The following is an 18,025-nucleotide window of genomic DNA, read 5'->3' on the forward strand; positions in this document are numbered from 1 at the left end:
TTGAAAGAATTAAAATCTGACCTTTATTCAGAATTTACATAATTTTAATTCATTTGCTAGACAGTTTTCTTTTATATCATAGGTAAAATAGGACACATGCATTCTTCTTTAGGCCTTAGTCTTAGCATAATTGTGAAACTGACAAAATAATTCATACTCAGAAATCAAACCTGTACTGCATGTAATTAATAGCAGAATTTAAAATGCAGGATTTTCAAATGACCTGTTTACTGTAGTTTTTAACACATTTCATCAAAAATGAGTATTTTGCATACATTAGGAATTAATCACGATTGCTAACAATTAGATTAGGAAAAGATCCTCTTAAAGTTTCAAATACGCATACAAAAAAACAATTTCTTTCAAAAACATAAATTCAAAATTCCATATTATACAAGAGTTTAGTTGCATTTAATGATCAGTTTTATGCATTTAATTATTAAGCTTTATAACTTTTTCTAACAGTCTAGCATTTTCTTTAAAGATGTTCAGACTTGAACTAAAATATTATTAAAAAAGACTCAAATCACAGAATAAAAAAGTCTGCTTGTTCAGATGTATTTGTCCAAACTCTCAATAGCATCCTGTCTTGAGTGTTTTCTCCATTCAGCTGGAATCTCACCATGACCCTGAAATTTTTTATTGTAATAATTTTCCAGCTTTTTCTGAAATCTGCAGACAAACCACTTCCAGTATGAGAGCTCAGAGAGGTCAGGGGTGATGCTCCATTCAGCATAAACTCCTCCTGCTCTTCTGTAATCTTTATATGGAATGGATTCTTCAGAATCATGAGATGGGTAAAATCTCTTAGTACTTGACACTAGAGTTGTGCAAAATTGTGCAGAAAGATCTTGTGTTCCTCTTTTATGCCACCCGTTCAGTCCATTAATTCGATGGAAAGACACACTGTGAGGTTGTGGATCATGGTCTTCTGCTGTGTTTGTGCAGATGGCTTTACAGAACGGACACTGAACCCAACAGCACTGACAGAGATGTTCAATCAGAATCTCATCGGGTCTGTCCTTATATTCCATCTTCAATGTAAAATATCTTGAATGTCTGAATGTCTTGCTCATGGCAGATATTATGGGAGGAAGTTCTTTGATTATTACTTCTTCCAGGACTTTAACATCAACATCATCACGACTAACTCCTTCGAGGTCATTCTCAGAGAATATCAGCAGATCTGATAAATTCAGTGTGAAAATCTCCAACCACAGATCAACATCTCCATGTTTTTTATCAACCTCTTGAGTTGCTCTCTTCACTGCTTCTGTGATCCGCTTCTCCTTCTGTCTTAAATCATCTCTCATCTTGGGCAGAACTCTTGTGTTGAACTTATCTTTGATGTACTGACTGACTTCATCTCTGATGAAACTCTTGAAGTGTTTTTTAGGTTTATGAATGTAAGTTAAGTATGCCTCAAAATCCTCCTCTTCTGCCAGTGTCTTCAGGATGTGTTTCTCCAGTTTAGATCTGTTTCCATTCAGTGATTCACAGTTTGTCTGCATTTCATCTGCCAAATCTCGGGCAGTTTTCTTGTAGATGCTCTGCTGAATGGGCTCTTTAAGTTTGTTACAGATGATCTCACCTAAGATCGCAGCTGATGTTGCTCCCTGGCAGTATTTCTGGAAAATATTGTAATATTCTTCTCTTTTTCTTGCAATATAGAGAACAGGATCATTGGCTTCTTTGAAAATGTCATGCTGCTCCTTGAATGTCATTTCTACTGTGTTGAATATGGCAAATACCAAATCACTGAAGAAGTGTTTCTTGAACACATATTTCTCTTTATGTCTGTCTTCATGTTCTGTTACTTTTGCTTTGATGAAACCACTGAGTTCTTGAATGTAACTTTTATTGTAGCCCATCTTTGCAATATTTTTTGACATGATTGTTTTGTTTACTTGCTGAACAATGTCTGTAATTAAGTTGTTGATTTGGGCATCAAACTCTTTAGATAAACCAAGCCATCTTTTAAATTTGTCATTCGTTTTTTGAATCTGTACATACTCTGAATAGTTTGACACTTTTAAAATATTGCACTTTTTGCTTTTTGTCTTGAGGTCTGAAAAAGATTCACTGCCATCACAGAGTACCTCCTTCACATCTTTTAAAATGTCAATGTCTTGGACTTGCGGTGTGTCTTTGGTAATCTCACTCACACATTGTTCCCAAAAGGATTCAAACTCTCTTTGCAGGATCTTATGATCTTTTGCTTTGCCTTTGAGAGTTAAGGCAAGATTTTTGGCCTTCTCAAGTAGTTCATTTTCATTTTGTGTCCTCTGAGCATCAATCCTTTTCTTTAGGACTCGCTGCTGAAGCACATCATTCAATTTCCTCTTTGTTTCTCTAACAATGTTTTCCTGTATGTGTGAGATTTTTATTTCAAAAGATGTTTTCCACTGGATCAGTATATTGGCATTGGTGTCTCTCTCAAAGAATTCTGACATAGATTTCTTCACTTCTGTACTTTTTACATTTAGTTCCTCTTGAAGATCTGTTTCTTCAACCTCATTGATTGCTCCATTTTCTATTTTGTTCTGTAATTTGTTTTCAGTTTCCAGCATGGTCTTCCGAAGACTCCAGGTCCACTTACTGTATTCTGTCTCCAGTTTTCTATATGCAGCGATCTCCAGAACATTTTTGAAGCTGAACACAAAGCGTTCCTTCAGTAAAGCATCCCAGAGGTTTTTAATATGATTTTTGATGTCTGTTAGCATCATGCCATTTGAGTTTGAAACATGAGAAAGAATAGTTTTCTTAAGGTCTTGAACATTTTCACAGTATGAAGGGTTTGGTGGTGCCATTGGTGGGCTTCCCTCCCAGAGCTGAGCAAAATACTTCACATCCTTCTGAACATCAAATGTAATGACATCACTGAATCGTTCTGCATCACACACTTCATGTTCAGCAGCAAGTTTTGTCATTTCATCCAGTGTCTCCTGCAGTTTTCTCCTTCCCTCCATGTTTTTCTCTCCAGCTGTGACGTCTGAAACGTTCTGATGCACAAACACACAGCTGGGATTCAGTCTGACCTCCTTCATCCTCAGGAAGGCCTGAACAACAATCTGAAGAATGTCCTGCATCTCAGATGGGTTTTCTCCAAAGATATTGATCAATGTCAGATTTCCAAGGCCAATAACAAATGTGGCCAATTCATTGTCATGATCTCTTGTTGATGTTCCAGCCAGTTCTAGAGCACGAAGTCCCTCAGTATCAACAACCAGAATATAGTCAATGTTCATCTGTGTTTTCATCTCGTCTGACAGTTTGACCAGCTGCATGAAAGCTCCTCTGGTTGTCCTGCCAGCACTGACGGCAAACTGCAGTCCAAACAAGGCATTCAGCATGGTGGATTTCCCAGAGCTCTGAATCCCTAAAACTGACAGCACAAAGACTCTCTGGTCTCCCAGTTTCTCAAGAACAGCAGAGATCCAGATCACAGGAACCTGAGCAGCATCTCCATCCATCAGCTCCAGAGGAAATCCAGAGATCATCATCTGTGCTGCAAGACTTGGGAGAGAAGAGAAGTCAAACTGCAGGTCTTTCTTGTTCTTCTTCACAGATGAACAAGATTCATAGATCTGTCCAATTTCTCTGAGGATGTGCTCCAAACCAAAGGTTGCATCTTGAAGTTTCTTAGATATTTCTAGAAGTTCTCTTTGTTCAAGCTGTTGTGCCTCAGATTTGTCACTGCTTTTACTTAGGTTTGAGACTGTTGACCACTTTTCACCATACTTGTGATGTAGATCAGAAAGGTCAGCTGAGGTATATTCATCCAGAAGGATTCTGAGCCATTTAAGAAAAAACACTGACTTATTTTCAGCATGTGAGTTCATTTGTATCATGAATAAATGTATAAACGTACTGATGTCAGATTTATACTGCAGTTCACGGACTTTCATCATCTCAGTTTTTGTTTTACTAATTTCCATTTCTGGGTCATCCCCTTTAGGTTGATTTAGTTCTTTATTCTTCTGACACCACTGATGCCACAGTTTTCCCTGACAGGGCAAAAACGATTCTTTGATTTCTGTCAGATCTTTCTTCTTCAGTAGTCTCATCATTTCTTGTGCTGCCCTCTTTCCTTTCCTGCAGTCATCATCATCTTCCTCATCTACTCTGATGTCTGACTGTTCGGCCACTTCTTCAAGTCTGAAAATATTTGATTCTGAAGATGAGAATGAGAGGCAATCTGTAATAGCTTCTCTGAGATCTTTAGAAACATCTGCCTGACCTCTTTCTTTCAAACCAATTTTATATTTTCCATTCCCCATCTCAGTGAGAGCTAAATCATCCTCAGGAAGAAGGCAGATCAGTGGCTTTGGGTCCTTGTAAAGGTTTTGTATTTTTGCTGCACTTTTGTCATTTCTGTCCAGTTGAGGTAGAAGAACAACATTGACTGAAGTCATTTCAGTGAGGATCTGCAGCTGTTTCTCATGGTCTCCTGCATCACCGTGTAGATTACAGAATGCAACACGTTCAGTGAATTTATCATCATATGTTCCAGAGGGGCAGAACCAGGCGATCTCCACCACTCCATCCATCAGGACTCTGGTTCTGCTGCTGCCTGGGCAGTGTCTGTGGAAGAACGTGTTGTGTTTCTCATTGATCAGACTGTTCATCAGCTGAGACTTGGATGGAGACACAGAGCCAAACCTGAAGAAAAACACCATTGGAGTTTCTGCTTTGTAGATTGGCTGGGTTTGACTGATGGTTTCTTTGTTATTGTTTATTATCTTCCAGCTCTGGTTAATTTCTCTAAATGTCCAGAAAGGAAACTCAATCTGTTGTGTGAATGGATCAGGAACAAGCAGAGGCAGAGCGTACCGGCACTGGGACAGTTTAGTGACCATCATCTGCTTCAGGACACGATCAGCACAATGAAACGCGGCCATTTGGACATCCATCGGGTGAATAGGGTCTTTTTTGCTCTGTCTTTTATTAGGCATAGATGTTTTTTCAAATAGTGCGCTAAACGCATCAACATTGTCTGCAGATGATTGTTTGGCTTTTTGTTGTTTTTCTTTGTGATGCCTGATAGTCTCTGTAACAGTGATACTTCTTGCTTTGTAGTTCATCATCAGTAGTTTTTGTAAAAACATCTGAACCAGATCCTTCTCAGTACAAGACCCTTGTGACTGTGAGGCATTTGCAGTTATCTGATGAACATCTGAAGCTCTCAGTTTATAGTTGCTCTTGACTTCAAGTTGAAGTCTGTGAAGAAGTTCCTCCACTTCTTTTTTCACTTCTTTTCTTTGTGTTCCAAAGTCTTTGGCTGTTTTGGCCTGTAAAATAAGCATGACAGTTTTACTTTTATCTCATTTTTGTATAGATTTACCAGTACAAGGAGCCGCAAATAGAAAACAGTATTTTTTCTATCAAGATATTATCTGCAAACAGAGCAGGCACCATTGTCAAATATGATCAAGAACTTGTATATTATTATAAAACAACATCAATGTTGTAACTTCACTACATCACAACTTCAACTTCACATCAGCCTTGTGTGTATAATAAACAACTGTACATGAGAGGAAGCACTTTGTCTGCCTAAATAAACAAATAGAATCCCAAACCTGTTAAATGACTCTGGTTACTCTGATTGCTTTACATTTCACAGAGCACTTACCTTCTGTTTCTTGCTTTTTTTGGTTGTGTTTTCCATGTTCTCTTCAATAAATGTGGTTTAATCTTTTAGGAAAAAAGAAAGAAAATGTTCATTCTACATAATCATTCCACAATGAAAATGGCATAGTAATGGTTAGTTTGTAACAAGATTTTAGCTGCCATTTACTGAGCAACTCATTGTTCATATGGCATACTAAATACTGAACTGTCTCCTTTTATGTACAGAAATTATTCATTACTGTATCATAGTAAATAACATTCACCTAAACACCTGAGTACTGTATCCTCAGTTGATGTATGAAAATTAAAGTGTTGTTGTTTTATAAGTGTTGTATGTTTTAATTAGGGTTGCACAATTAATCTAAATTAAACCACATGTGATTTGGCAAAGGCTGCAATTATTTTATACGTAGCTTGTCAGAGCTGTACGGCTCTGTGATCATTAGTAAATGTTTCTCCATCTGAAAGCCAGAGGGCGCTGTTGCGCAGAAACTCCAAATATGCCTTGCCACAGAAGTAGATAACATGTCATTCCAGGAAATCCCTATGGGCATCATACTATCGCTGCAGCTGAATAAACAGAAGATTGAACCAATAGAGAGATCGCACTGGTAGAGAGTTTGGGAATATTTACACATAATTTATATACATAAAACATGATATTAGAGTTAATGTATTAACTTAATAATGTAATAATTCTACTATTACTAGGGGTGTGACGAGACAGGTATCTCACGAGACGAGACGAGACTCGAGATTGAGTTCACGAGACGAGACAAGATTTTTACACACTATTTTTAAGAAATCCTCAATGGCGAAATACATGACTAGAAAAAATATTCTGCAGGTGTATTTGAAATGTTTTAACTAATCATCTTGTAATGAATGTCATTTCAGTTCTACTTTCTTAGTATGAATTATCATATGCAGTAAAAGACAACAATACTCAAGTACTGTAAAAGGTTGCCACTAACTCAACTGACTGACTTCTCTTCTGTATGATTTCAGTCTCTTCAGACCTTACTGTACATGATTTATGAGCTTCTACAACTTTTGACCTCCTAACTGAACTCCTTTCCACAAACTGATCATAGAAATAAAAACAGTATAAATAAAAATGGTAACACTTTACAATAAGGTCTCATTTATTAACATTAATGTATTAACCAACATCAACTAACAATGAGCAATATATTTGCTACAGTATTTATTAATCTTTGTTTATGTTAGTTAATAAAAATAGTCATTCATTGTTAGTTCATGATAGTTCACAGTGCATTAACTAATGTTAACAAATGAAACCTTATTGTTTGTGCTTAATAAGATTAAGAGAAAACTGTTATTCATTTTTATGGTAACACTTTACAATAAGTGCAACCATAATCTCCAGGCTGAAGCCATCACAGGACGCTGGTCAGGGGCTGGAGCTGTTGTGTGGGTGGCCCAAACACACACATAAATGTTAGCACCAAGACCAGCACTATGATGTCATCTGGGCATGGAGTGAATACTAAAACAGGAGCGGGCTCATGGGCTAGAGCGGGCTCAGGGGTAAGATCCTGAAGGGGCGGATTCTGGAATCCACTGCCGCTTCAATATATATCTTTTAAGTTATTAATCAACATTTATATTTCTGTTAAAATATTTGAATGACTTCTTCAATGTATGTTAAAGCATCTATTTTCCTCTGTACCTCTCACTGAGAGAAAAGAACATGTTATCAGTATGTTTTGGGAAAGTTTCCTGCTCAGATCAACTTCAGCCTTGAAGAAGTTGTGAATCGTGTATGTGCGCTAAGTGTTCTGTGCAGGTCCCTTTGTACTGTACAACTGGCATTCTGCTTGAGACCAGCAGACACCATGTCATGACCCCAAAAGGACATCCGGTACCTAAATCCAGGGTCCCCTCGTCATCACCGTGACAAAGGGAGATATGCTTCTTACTATCTGTTTACGTGTGGAAAATTTCTAATCTTGTCTATTTTTCTTAGCCAATCAGAATCATTCAACCTGAAGTAATGACGTAGTTAGTTGACTCTGTTAGAGTATAATTATTGTGGAAATGTGAATGTACGCAGAGCGGCCTACGAACTCCTTGTGAGACCTGAAGCTGGCTTCTGCTGATGAAACTGCAAACTATTCTTCATTAAATTTTTCTTCAATTTATAAATTTTTTTTTAAACTTTGACTCAGGGTCTTTATTTAACATATCTGGTTTCAAGGGTCCTAAACTGTTTATCCCCAACAATCCATCTTGGGACTCGGCAAGTCACCTCTGGTCTCGGGACGGAGGAGAGAGTCGCCTCGGGACTCTGGTAAGGGATAGGAACCATCACTGGACTGAGGTCACGGACTGGATCCTGGGTGAGGAATCTTGACCGAGGGCTCAGGCGTGGCGGCAGCCATCTTGCGACGAGGCTCTGGAGTGGGAGCCATCTTGCGACGAGGCTCTGGAGTGGCGGCCATCTTGCGACGAGGCTCTGGAGTGGCGGCCATCTTGCAACAAGGCTCTGGAGTGGCGGCCATCCTCATCACTGCACTGAGGACTTGGGGATTTGCAGGAGGACAGCAATAGACGGATCCCCAGAGACGGTCCTCAGGCAGGATGATGTTGTCTTGGTCGGTTGTTCTGTCACAGTGCATGGTTGTGGGAAACATACGCTGACGATGGAGCTCCAAACAAAAGGACTTTAATCAGCAAACGCAGGAGATCAATATACATGGCACAACATGGACGAGATACATTGACGACAACCGACAAAGACTGAGGGAGAACACAGGGAATCTCAGACAAAGGGGCAAACAAGGCTAATTAACAAGGGACAGCTGGGACTAATAAACTCAAATCAGGGTAACCAAGGAAACAAACAAGTGGTGAGAAAACTGAAGAAAAGAACACGTGACACAGGGGAAACATAGAACACTGACACCTACTCATCTTTGCATCAATAAAATGTGCAACACTTTATATTTTTCTACCAAATTATATGTAATATATAATTAATTTAACTTACAGTGGAATGTTTTTCTTGACATCTCATGATTTCGGGGCATGTGAGTTACATTTACATTTATTCATTTGGCAGACGCTTTTATCCAAAACGACTTACAATTGAGGAATACAACAAGCGAGTCATCATGAAGAGGCAAACAGACACAAGAAGTGCTCACAATACAAGTTTTAGACAATGCTCAGGGTATCATATGCTACAATAGAGAGGGATTAAATGAAATGGAAGGATAGGAAATGAAAGGATAGGGTTTTTTTAAAGATGAGGTTAAGTGCTCACGGAAGAGATGAGTTTTCAGCTGTCTTTTGAATATTGCCAGGGATTCTGCATTCCGGATGAAGGCAGGAAGATCGTTCCAGAATGTTCTTGAGAGTGATTTTGTGCCTCTCTGTGATGGTACCACGACCCTTCGCTCCTTTAATGAGCGTAGGCTTCTGGTAGGAGTGTAGACTCGTAAGAGTGAGTGGAAGTAGGAGGGTGCTGAGCCTGTGGTAGATCTGTAAGCGAGCGTCAATGCTTTGAACTTGATACTGAGCAGCTAGTGGTAGCCAGTGCAGAGAGCGTGACGTAGGCTCTTTTGGGCTCATTAAAGACGAGACGTGCTGCAGCGTTCTGAATCATTTGTAGAGGCATGATTGTGCATAATGGCAGTCCAGCCAGAAGAGCATGGCAGTAATCAAGCCTAGAAATGACCAGGGCCTGGAAGAGAAGTTGTGTTGCATGTTCTGTTAGAAAGGGCCTGATTTTCCTGATGGAGAAGAGGAGGGGTTCAAGAACTGAACCCTGAGGAACTCCTGTGATCAGTTGATGAGCTTTGGATACCTCCCCTCTCCAGACAACTCTGAAAGACCTACCTTTGAGATAGGATTCAAACCAGTGAAGTGGAGTACGTGTGATGCCCAGTGATGAGAGGGTGGACAGAAGGATCCGATGATTCACAGAGTCAGCAGATAAATCGAGCATAATAAGAACTGATTATTTGGAATCAGCCTTTGCAATCCGCCGGGATTCGGTGACCGACAGTAGTGCTGTCTCGGTTGAATGGCCCCTCTTGAAACCAGATTGGTTGATGTCCAATTGGTTGCTCTGTGAGAGAAAATATGACACCTGATTGAAAACAACTCGTTCAAGAGTTTTTGCTATGATTGGAAGGAGAGAAACAGGTCTGTAACTGTCTATAAGTAATGTGTTTAACATGGGTTTTTTAAGCAGTGGGGTTACCCGAGCCTGCTTGAATGCGGTAGGGAAAATACCAGTGTGGAGAGATGTGTTGATAATGTGTGTAAGTGCTGGTAAAAGTGTAGGAGCGATGGCCTGTAGAAGGTGTCAGGGGATGGGACCTAGAGGGGCAGGTGGTGGGATGACTGGAGAGTAGAAGTTTGGATGCTTCTGTCTCAGTGAGGGAATAGAAGGAAGAGAGGAGATGTGTGGCTGTGTGAGTGGTTGGTCTGAGTTCTTGTGGATGTGGAGCAGAGAACTGACTGCTGATGGTTGTTGTTTTGTCAGTGAAAAAAATTAGCAAAATCATCAGCAGTTAGGGAAATGGTGGGTGGTGGTGGAGGAGAGAAATATGAAGATTTAGCAGCATGAATTTCACCAGAAAAGGATGAGAGCAGAGATTTATAACTACTTTGGATTTTCGCCATACATAATGCACGATGAGATACGCTTAGCCTCGAATACCACTCCTTAGTGGTATTCAAGAAGATAGTGTGGGTTTAGTGTGCATTAAGGGCATTGCACATGCGCATTTTTAAGACATGAGACAGTCTTGTGCACTTACTTCCTGTCACATGCACGCACTCTCAAGTGGCCAAGACCGCAAGTGTGGGTCTTGAGGACATGAGCCGAGTTCCAGTTTATTTTTTATGCCCTTCCCTCGCTAATTTCCCTCAGTCTCGTTGACTCGGATGTAAGTCATTGCTTATGTTGCATGAGTGCCCACTACTGGTGGAACCTTTGCAAAGGGCTGAATTGGAATGTCCTAAGCCCTTGATCACTTGAAAATCCGCTATGGAGTTACACAATAATTTTTCAGCATTCTATATAGGTGTGTTTGGGTTGTTTTTAAATGTAAAAAAATAGATATATATGTATCATAGAGTTTGTGGTAGGGTAAATTAAACGTAATATGCAGTGACGTCACGTCGTGTTGCATTGTGGTATATGGAGCTGCCTGAAGTCTACATATGAAGTAGACTCGCTCCCTCAGTCAAAATCAAGGGAGCAGGGGTCTGTCCATATAATCTTCCCTCATCCACTTCATGAAGTGGAACGCACTTAAAAATGGTGCTTAGTGCATGTCTAAAAGTGGAGTGGAACACAGCCAGTGCAGCTGAATCCCAAATGGCACCCTAAACACTCGCGGTCTTCCTAAGAGTCTGCACTTTCGTGACGTAACGCCGCATTGACTGCCGGGTAAAGTCCTCTGTGTAGCTCGCAGACTTGCAGGCTCAGCTGAAGTGCGCATCGAGGGCACATAGCGGCCACAAAGGGGGTGCTCACGAGCACCCTTCTGAAACCTAAAATGATGAATGGGACACCCTACAGTCTTGGACATGTGCACGCAGCAACCATTGTAAGTCCACAAGACCGAAAGTGCATATGAAGTGTGCCGTTTGGGATTCAGCCAGAGAAGCTTCAGCAGTGATGGCGGCAAATAGGCAAGGACTTTTGTTGCAGTTTGACAGCTCGTGTCCCTCATTTTTCATTCCTATGGAAATTGAAAAATAAGAGTAAAAAATAAGTAAATAACAATAAATAATACAATAAATAATAACAAGCAAAAATAAAACAAAGATAGTAGTGCGTTCCAGTTGTGGTGCGTATACAGCAGTGCAGCGATAGTTTCCAGACCGAGTCTATTTTTGCTGTGCTGCACCGTGCTGAATTAAAGCGACAGCGCATTGTTTGCATTAAAATGAACATGTATTGATGCGAAAATGTAGTAATTTCACCATAGATGCATATAATTTAAAGTCTGCTCTGTTTAAATGGCGACAAATATCTTTTGCCCCGGGTAAAGCAAGTAAAAATGACAACTTACCTTGCATTTAGATAAACAAGAGAGACATAATGGATAACACTTGTCTCCTCGTGGAGGTGGAAAAACATGTTCTTTATGACCTGCAGGATAAAGATTTTAAAGCTAAAGAAAAGACAAAATTTGGCTGTTTTCGTCAATTTTAGTTTTAATGTAATTTAAATGTTTAAATGTTTTGCAACTTAATTGAGCAACGTAATATATACATCTAAACTATAACTTTATATAGCTAAATATAAAGTAAAGTAAATATAAAGTATTTTTTTTTTTAAATGTAGTGTGTTTAAACGTGACATCTATGAAAGAGTGTAGCCTATGTACAAAGAGAATTGCAATGCTGACAATGTTCAGTAACAACTTTTGGATTTGAAATAAAAATAAGTAAATGTTGTGTGACAGCTACGGTTCAGTAGCTGCAAACGCGGCATGTGTGAAAGCACAATAGCACATGCTGCTCCTGCATCTCATACGTACTGCAAATGGAGTATGTGTGAAACGGGCGTTCTGAAACTTGACGCACTCGCCGTTGTACTATTCTTTGAACCAACAAGGGGCAACACAAGTGTTTTCTGCTGGTTTCAGCCAGGCGCAGTTATCATTTTCACGTCCTGCGCCACGTTGTTTTAATAGCAAATGCATTTGTGCCCATCTGCTCGCCCATGGGCGTGCTGGTCTGAAAACGAGGTGTGTTCAGGCGCATTGTTGGCGTGTTGCTATTTTGAGGAAACTGAAAACGACTGCGCCATTGACCAACTGAAACCTGCTCTAAAGTCAATGATGCAGTATTGTTTTATTTAAAGGGCATGTTAGTAATATGCACCTATAGGCACAACACACATACACTCTGCTTATTACACACACAGGGACGCGCAGCAGCACATAAACATGCCAAATATTAAAAATTCTGCCATGTAAATGGTGAATCTGACATGGCGCGAACGCAAATGGCTTTTAAAGGGAATAGGAGCATTCTGGTTGGTTTATTGCACGTTGCGCCCAAAACACACCCATGACTCATTAAGAGAATAGGAACAACACTTTTAGACCATGTGCCGGGCGCGCCGACCATTTTTCCCATCCTTAAACTAACACAACTGGCGTGCACTTTAGACCATGCGATTCGATTGTTAAAATAGGGCCCCAGGTTTCAGTTGGTCAATGGCACAGTTGTTTTCAGTTGCCTCAAAATAGCAGCGCGCTAACAATGTGCCTGACCACACCTCGTTTTCAGACCAGAAGGTGTATGATAGGGCCCATGGTATTACCATAGTAAAATTGATCAGAAACAGCAGTCGGTACTCACTTCCATTTGCCCTGGGTGGGGAAATCCCCAGAAAGAAGTCTCGTCTGTCCTCTCTCTTGCGCTCTTTCTCTTTCTTTCTGTCTGTGTCAGTTTGTCTTTTGTTGCTCCTCAAACTCTTTTTCAGCATGCTGGGTGGCTGTTAATGTGGAGTTCATCCTGATACAGCTGGTGTCCTGGGTGTGTCTGTCAAATATCAGAGAAGAGCCAAAGCTGAAGACCTCACCAGTGAATCCAAGAGCTCCAAATGGAGGGAGAAAGAGAGAGACAGAGAGTACAATGTGAGAAAGGAGGGAGGGGAAGATAGAGCTCTTAATGAGAGAGAGAGAGAGTGAGGTTGTGCGGGGAGAATTATATTTTGTAGTTTTGTGCATCTGTGTGTTAAGGCCCCGATATACTTCAAACTAAGTTCTTTTTCGTTCTTCGTTTAGGGGTAAAACAAAGTTTGAAATGCGTGACCAGCGATATACTGTAAACGAACATCTGACGCCGCCCACACTGTTGACGTTTAGATGAATATGTAAATATGTGCTGTAGGCCTACACTTTCTTCTCAGTAACAAAATAAACACAAAAATGAAAAAAAAACCAGCAAGCATTTTTTATAGAAAGCATATGAAAAGTGTCTGATCATAACACGTTAGCACGAGCTCTGCAAATTAGCACTCAAGGCACGTTTATTTGTATAGCACTTTATTCAATAGATTGCTTAAAATCAAGCAGCTTTACAGTATCAAACAAAGCACAACTTCATGTTATTGTTATGATCACTAGTGGGAGTGCCCTAATCAGTCACTAGAGGGCACTCCAACCCGGACTCTTGGTTTCACTGTTGAACTTCATTACCCATACTCACTTCCCGGACTCATTATCCTGTTTCATTGCACCCAGCTGTTTTGTGTTTGTTCATTAGTGTCTGTCTATTTATACCTGGTTTGTCTCTGCTTTTGTTATGGTGTCTTCATGGATGTTCCTGGTTTCTCTGTTTTGGTTTTCTTTGTGTTTTTCTTGTTTTGTGTACGGACTGTTACTGTGGATTTTATGGTGATGAAACGAGAGGTATGGTTGCAAATACAGGTGCTCTTGCAGACCACAAATTGTTGAGAAAGTAGATGCACAAAGCGAAATACGGCATTATTTTGCTTACATTGCCGACAGCCAGGGCAAGCCCACGGACACCACAAAGCCCGACTGCAAAAGATGTTACAAAATAACGCAAGCGAAGGGAGTCAAAAGCATCTTGCCGACAAACATCCCGATTTGTACAAAGAATTTAAAGAGCAACAGGTTAGTGAATGTGATACCAGCATGATTATATTTATGCTCTCAAACATTAAATAAGTGTTATTTATTTATTTTACTCGTGCAAGCAGACCTCCGCAAAGAGGTGTATTATTGAGTCTAAGTTTAATAATTGATATCTGGTTGCAAAAATAAAATTAATTTAAAAATACATAAATATGTGAACGGTATATACAGTTATTTTAAACCAATTTATGCTTTAATAACATTGCTCTAATTATTTACAGTAATATAATTTTTTACAATAATCTTACTGTCAAAAACACCTAAATGTATAAAAAAAAAAAAAGCATAACAGCAAAAAAATTACAATTTTATTGAGCATGAAAATAATAAACATTAAAAATTATATTAAATCTAACTAACTTCATGGCAATGAAGCTCAAATCCAGAATTATCAGCCTGCACAATGGTGAAGAAAGAAGTTCTGTCATATGTTATTTATTTAATTTTCCTGCTGTTTTAGGTTTTTGCCATAGTATCGTTTAAGTATCGGTATCATGATATTTAAGTTGGGTATTGTATTGAAGTCAAAATTTTGGTATCGTGACAACACTAGTCACATCAGTTCGTTCTTCGATTTCGTTTGAAGTATATCGGGGCCTTTAGTTGTGTGTTTGTGTGTGTGGTATGGTGTAGTAGCCCCATAAAAAATTTGGAAACATGAGTAACACTTAAAATGTCTGAATGTCTGAGCATTCAGAAATATACTAAGGCCCCGTCCACGCGGAGACGCGTTTAGGTGTATAAATCTGAAAACGCCGCACTTACATTTACAGCCTATCCATATATTTTGTGAAACGATGATGTCATCAAAATATAACCTTTAAAGATCAAATCATGGATCATTTTGAACATCATTACATTGTCACGCGAGCACATGGAGGTAGTCCACATGGCGGCCAAAAACTGCATCCGCAATTTTAAGGTCCTCATTAGTTAAAGTTCAAAAATGCACCAAATTATTTTTTTATTCACGTTAATATATCGTTTTTTTTTTTTTTTGGTTTGTTTTAGTGTTGTCACGGTACCAAAATTCCAGTAGTCGGTACCGATACCATGAAAATTTTATGGTTCTCGGTACCAATTTCGGTACCACAGCAAAATCTGTTGGAACTATTTTACTATTTTATATAGCCTATTTTAAAAACATTAAATATGATTTGGAGTGTGTGTGTGTTTGTGTGTGTATATATATAGGCTACCTCAATGAAATAAATTTTGAAATATAAAAAAAAAAATAAATAAATAAATAAATAAATGCTCAAACATCCATTGTGTACTGTTGAAAAAACCAGCATATGCTGGTAAGGTAGGTTTTGAAGCTGTATGCTGGTCAAGTGCTAGTCCTAAACTGGTCCTGCTGGTCCATGCTAGTCGTAAGCTGGTCCTGGACCAGCATAAACCAGCTCAAACCAGCATACCAGCTTCAAAACCTACTTTACCAGCATATGCTCGTTTTTTCAACATGGGTAACAGACGTGCTTGTTTATTTTAGCTATTTCGTCAGTGAAACAACAACACTACAGCCTGTAAAACTGAAATAAATATAGGTAAATAATGGTAACCTAAATAATAAGAAAGCTAATTATTATTTCAAAAAGCATTCGTTTTTTTTATTTCCACACAAAGACGCGTCATACAGCCAAAGTCCCGTTATTCTAGTCTTTGATATAACCTACCGCTCTGCGCTTTGAGAGGGATGTGGGACACGAGCAGGAAAGAGACCATTTCTCTTTAATAATATCTTCATGTTATCTCCTGATGTTACAAGCAACTGACACTTGTTGTAAAAGGTCTGAAGAGCGAGTTTTATCTTCAGACATTCAGGCTATGTTTGATTTTGCGCTGCCAGACGAAGCGAAAGTAAAAATCACCAGCGTGTGTGAATCGCGCTATACAAATAAACTTGACGCGCCTAATAACAAGCGCAAACTGTGTTAAATAGAAATTGACGTGCAAGCAAAAATGTTTCTGCCTTACGGTGATAATAACTTTACCACAGTAAAGAATGCGAATGGCCTATAATAGGCCTAAATGCGAACGAAAGAAAGAAACGTTTAAATCCCCTGCGTGAGTGAAGATTTGGGAAAAGAAACAGATATTCCATGTTCAGTGGAATAACTAATGGAATATTGTTAAATTCTCTGCTAATCGGGTGACCAGATCGCGATTCGCAAAACAGAATACAAAGCTTAAATTTATGGACTCACGTCTCTCTCTCTCATTCGGCATTAACCAAAATGTTTCCATGGCTGCGATGTCACATTTAATTGCTAACCTATTATTTCTTTTGTAAACAAAGCTTTGTGCTTCACTCGTGTCATATTCACGTAAATACTGCCACAGCCCTATCAGTGGGTACCAAATATACCCGGATTCTCGGTACTACCGGTACTACAGAAATGCTGGTATCGTCACATTTTCAAAATTTCAGTACCGACTTGGTACCGAAGTACCGGTACTTTTGACAACACTAGTTTGTTTGTTTTTTGTGTGTTTATATTATGGCTTCTTTTAAATGAGATATACTCAGACAAACAAACCTTATGTTTGTGATGGGGGTCTTTTTTGCTATTAGTATAGTTATAATTTAATTAAATCCCTCTGTAGTGTCACTTTAAACACCTTCAGCAGCTCCAAGTTCCTGTAAGATTAGCTCTTTCTTACACACAACTTACGCCCGCCATGGGAAATTTCGGTCATGCTAAAGTTTCAGGCTGCTGTATTGATGGAAACATTTGGTATTTGCTGGAAAAGATTGGAAAATACTGGTAGGGAAATTATTTGACATGAAATGCCCCCAAAAACACGGAGGTGAATTAAATGACTCAGTTTGGAAACTCTAAGGGAAACTGTTATAAAGTAGTTATATTCTAGTTTCTTAATGGAAAAAGCTTATTTGTCGTTTACATTTGAGTGATATTTTGAATTAAAAACCAGGTCAGAGGTCACAATGCTCCTAAAAATGAAGGCTGCATAAGCTTTTTTTGGAGAAATGTAGAAACTTCTTACATTCCCATGATGTCATAAGAGAATGTTTTTGAGTAACTGTGATGTCATATTTTTCGGTTATGATAGATGCGGATTAGCGGTCTGAGGTTCGCAGCTCCCCTGTCTAACAGCGTCCCATTACCGGTGTTCTGTCGATTCATGCTACCCATGGAGATGTGCTACTTAGTGGTTCTGCACATCTGCAGACTCACAATTTTTTTCTGCATTACCACGTCCATAAATCTTTGCATCCTTTCTGTCGAGACTTCAGTTGACAGTGAGCAATATCTTTAATTCTTTTTTTATTGCATAGTTTGACCTGTGAATGTGTGTTTTTAACTGGTAAGTTTTTTTTAAGGTTAGAAATGTGCTTGAATTTTGAATATTATTATTGAAAAGGCTTGATATTTTTTTCTTAGAACATCTTGATTAAAAAAAAGAAATATAAAGATCAAATCATGGATCATTTGAACATCATTATGTTGTCGCGCGAGCACGTGGAGGTTGTCCACATGGCGGCCAAAAACTGCATCCGCACGTCCCGTTTTCATCGACATATCCGATTTGCTCTTTGTGTAAAAATAATAATATTAAAGGTATACCTTGTCTTTATAGCTATGGAGAAAAGGTGGGAAGATGTGCTTAATTTCCTCTCTCTGGAGAAAGGTTGACTATTTGAGAAACATTTCCCATAATGCAAAGTTTTAATTAATCTAAAAACAAAGTTTTAGTTGGAAGCCGAC

The 18,025-nt window shown here is 39.1% G+C and overlaps 2 protein-coding genes across 3 annotated transcripts in view; one reads left to right on the forward strand and one right to left on the reverse strand.

Moving 5' to 3' along the window:
• LOC125251034 (interferon-induced very large GTPase 1-like) overlaps positions 1-18,025 on the reverse strand; it is a 27,728-nt gene continuing 9,703 nt past the window's right edge. Inside the window, exons 2-4 of the mRNA XM_048163906.1 lie at positions 12,991-13,173; positions 5,636-5,697; positions 1-5,291 (exon numbers count right to left, since the gene is read on the reverse strand). Of these exons, the coding sequence (XP_048019863.1) occupies positions 552-5,291; positions 5,636-5,671 (4,776 nt within the window). The 5' untranslated portion in view covers positions 5,672-5,697; positions 12,991-13,173 and the 3' untranslated portion in view covers positions 1-551. The remainder of the gene's footprint in view (positions 5,292-5,635; positions 5,698-12,990; positions 13,174-18,025) is intronic.
• Positions 13,915-18,025, forward strand: part of pias4b (protein inhibitor of activated STAT, 4b) — a 21,323-nt gene continuing 17,212 nt past the window's right edge. The window contains exon 1 of one of the 2 annotated variants that reach the window (XM_048163908.1): positions 13,915-14,045. In XM_048163908.1, the coding sequence (XP_048019865.1) occupies positions 13,950-14,045 (96 nt within the window). In that variant the 5' untranslated portion in view covers positions 13,915-13,949. The remainder of the gene's footprint in view (positions 14,046-18,025) is intronic. The other variant, XM_048163907.1, reaches the window with a different exon arrangement.

Source organism: Megalobrama amblycephala, linkage group LG17, assembly GCF_018812025.1.
Source record: "Megalobrama amblycephala isolate DHTTF-2021 linkage group LG17, ASM1881202v1, whole genome shotgun sequence".
Taxonomy (NCBI): Eukaryota; Metazoa; Chordata; class Actinopteri; order Cypriniformes; family Xenocyprididae; genus Megalobrama; species Megalobrama amblycephala.